Source organism: Mesitornis unicolor, unplaced genomic scaffold, assembly GCF_000695765.1.
Source record: "Mesitornis unicolor isolate BGI_N332 unplaced genomic scaffold, ASM69576v1 scaffold24251, whole genome shotgun sequence".
Classification (NCBI taxonomy): Eukaryota; Metazoa; Chordata; class Aves; order Mesitornithiformes; family Mesitornithidae; genus Mesitornis; species Mesitornis unicolor.
In genome coordinates this window covers 1-2,365 of record NW_010162065.1, presented here as the reverse complement: position 1 = coordinate 2,365, position 2,365 = coordinate 1, and the positions used below count along the sequence as shown (strand labels likewise).

The window sequence follows — 2,365 nt, the reverse complement described above, 5'->3', positions numbered from 1 at the left end:
ACGAATTGCATTTACCTGTATCAAAATAGAGGCATGAACATACATATGTCTATACGTACGTATACAAACACGTGTATATACACCTTTGAGTATATATTTATAACCACACATCCAGTACTATACTGCATGTATATGCGAATATGTCTGGGTAGCTGGGTATATATAAAACCACATACATAAATGTCGTATATGAAACACGGTAAAATAATGTGTATTGCTAAATACGTGCATGTGCATACATGTATGTATATTTTATATATAACAGCGCAAAAAAAACGTAGTACGTGCTTTCATAAATGTGTGCCTACGGGTACATATATGTCATACACATATACTGTACATTCACGCAAACCTGCGCGTTTCTGCAAACAATTCCCGTGTGTTTCTGTACAACACACTCGGACTGTATTAATCTTCCCTTAAAGAAGCATTTTTATACTTCTGCTCGAATTAAGGAGATTTTTTTGTCTCTGCTATAATTACGGCTTTTCCTTTCCAAAGACCAAATTCCCTGTGACCACCTCCCCTCCTCCCCCGAGACAGTCCCACTCCGGCAGCATGCAAGCGAGCCGGGAGTTGCGTATTGGGGTTAATGAATGCAATCAGATAAGTTTTTAATTATTCTTTCTTAAAGCGGTGGGAGAACGACGTGGCAGCAGCATCGTAAGGCAAGAACAAACCGTCCAGGCTTCCCTGCATGCAAAGGGGGCAGGGATGGGGGTATCTTCCTAATTTGCCCTCCTTTGCCGGGGGGGATCTCCTCTCCCGGGTGCAGCGGGGAGCCGCGCCCGGGGCGGCGGGGCCGGCTCAGCCCCGGTACCGGAGCCCCCCCCCTGGGGTGGGTGGGCAGACGGGGACCCCTTGGGGGCTTGCAATGGCCGTGTCCTCACGAGGTGCTGCCGCTGGTGCTGCTTTTGATTTTGGCGACGACTTTTTTCTCTTTGACCCTCCGGTTCTGGAACCAGATGGTGATCTGGCGTTCGCTGAGGTTGGTGACGGCCGAGATCTTCCTCCTCTTGTCGCGGGTGATGAACTTGCTGCTGGCGTACTCCTGCTCCAGCTCCTTCAGCTGCCCCTTGCTGTACGGGACCCGCTTCTTGCGGCCCCGCCGGAAGGAGCAGCCGTCGGGGGGCAACTGCGCCGTGGAGTCTGGCGAGGGGCAGAAACGGGGCTGAGCGGGACTAGGGAGTCCCCACGCACCCTCCCCGCACCCACCTCCCAGACCTTTTCCTGCAAGAAGCATCCTCCTTCCCTACCACCCCATTTCTTCCCTCCATCCTCCCTGACAACGATAATATTAAAAGATGTTTAAGTTATATATTATTCTTTTTCTATATATTAAGTGATATATTCTTGGATTTATATATTCTTTCTCAGCTATATGCACTTTTAGTTACAAACTCTTTAAGTTACATATTTTGTAAGTTATGCGTTCTTCCTAAGCTATATATTCTTTAAGTTATATATTCTTCCTATTGATATTTAAAGATTGTTTTTCTTCTCTGAATTTATTTATAAATAATTTTTTGAGTGGAAAACTCAGGTGTTCGCAAAATACCGACATGCCTGAGACCCGCGCTATCACCCGCGGTTTCAACGCGGCCGAACAGAGTCGGGGGCGAGTTCAACCGCACCGCCGCGGCGTGGGCGAGGGTGCGTGGGAAGGCCCCCCCCCCGTTTACGGCCCTGCACAGTGGGGGCCATGCCCACTCCAACTCTCTTTGGAACAACCTGACTCCGAGCGCTGTTTGCGGCGAGGGTGGCTGCCGAGGTCGTGTCTGAATCCGGAGAGCATTACCACTTAAACCTGCATAGTACCACCAGCTAAACCCGGATAATATCACCAGCTAAATCTGGAAAACATCACCGCCCTAAACTCGGATAGTATCACCATCCTCCTCCCCGCTCGGAGGCCGATGAGTTACAAACGGTAGTGTTAATCTAAATTATTATTATTATGTGAAACCTACTCAGTCTACTGAGCAAACTCGCATGTAAGTTTTACTGGACGGCAATAACAGGACCCCAGCACATAATTTGAAGCCTTGGTCCCCTGCACGATACCCCCCGACCCTCCGCCTCCTCTCCCAACCCCGCACAGGGTGTTTACCTGCAAAGGCGGATTTCAGGAGGTACCCGGCCTGGCCCTGCTCTTTGGGGCAGCACATCTGGCTGCTCCACCCGTGAGCCCACGGCTGATGGTAACCGTCCACGGGCAGCAGAGTCTCATGCCGGGCCTCCCCCGGGCCCCCCAGCCCCGGTACTACCGACACGTCCAGGTAACCGGCGACGGGCTGGTAAGGGGCCCCGTAGCTGGGGTAGAAAGCAAACTCGGCGGGGCGGCTCTGGAAGTCCTCGCTGCCCC

General features: G+C 51.2%; 1 protein-coding gene across 1 annotated transcript; it reads right to left on the bottom strand.

The window, feature by feature from the left end:
* Window positions 1-886: 886 nt before the first annotated feature.
* LOC104547709 (homeobox protein Hox-B13-like) lies at window positions 887-2,360 on the bottom strand (the record flags this gene model as incomplete). The annotated part of the gene is made up of 2 exons (XM_010193520.1): window positions 887-1,149; window positions 2,111-2,360. Coding segments are annotated over 2 exons (513 nt in total), but the record flags the coding sequence as incomplete, so codon positions are not given.
* Window positions 2,361-2,365: the final 5 nt, after the last annotated feature.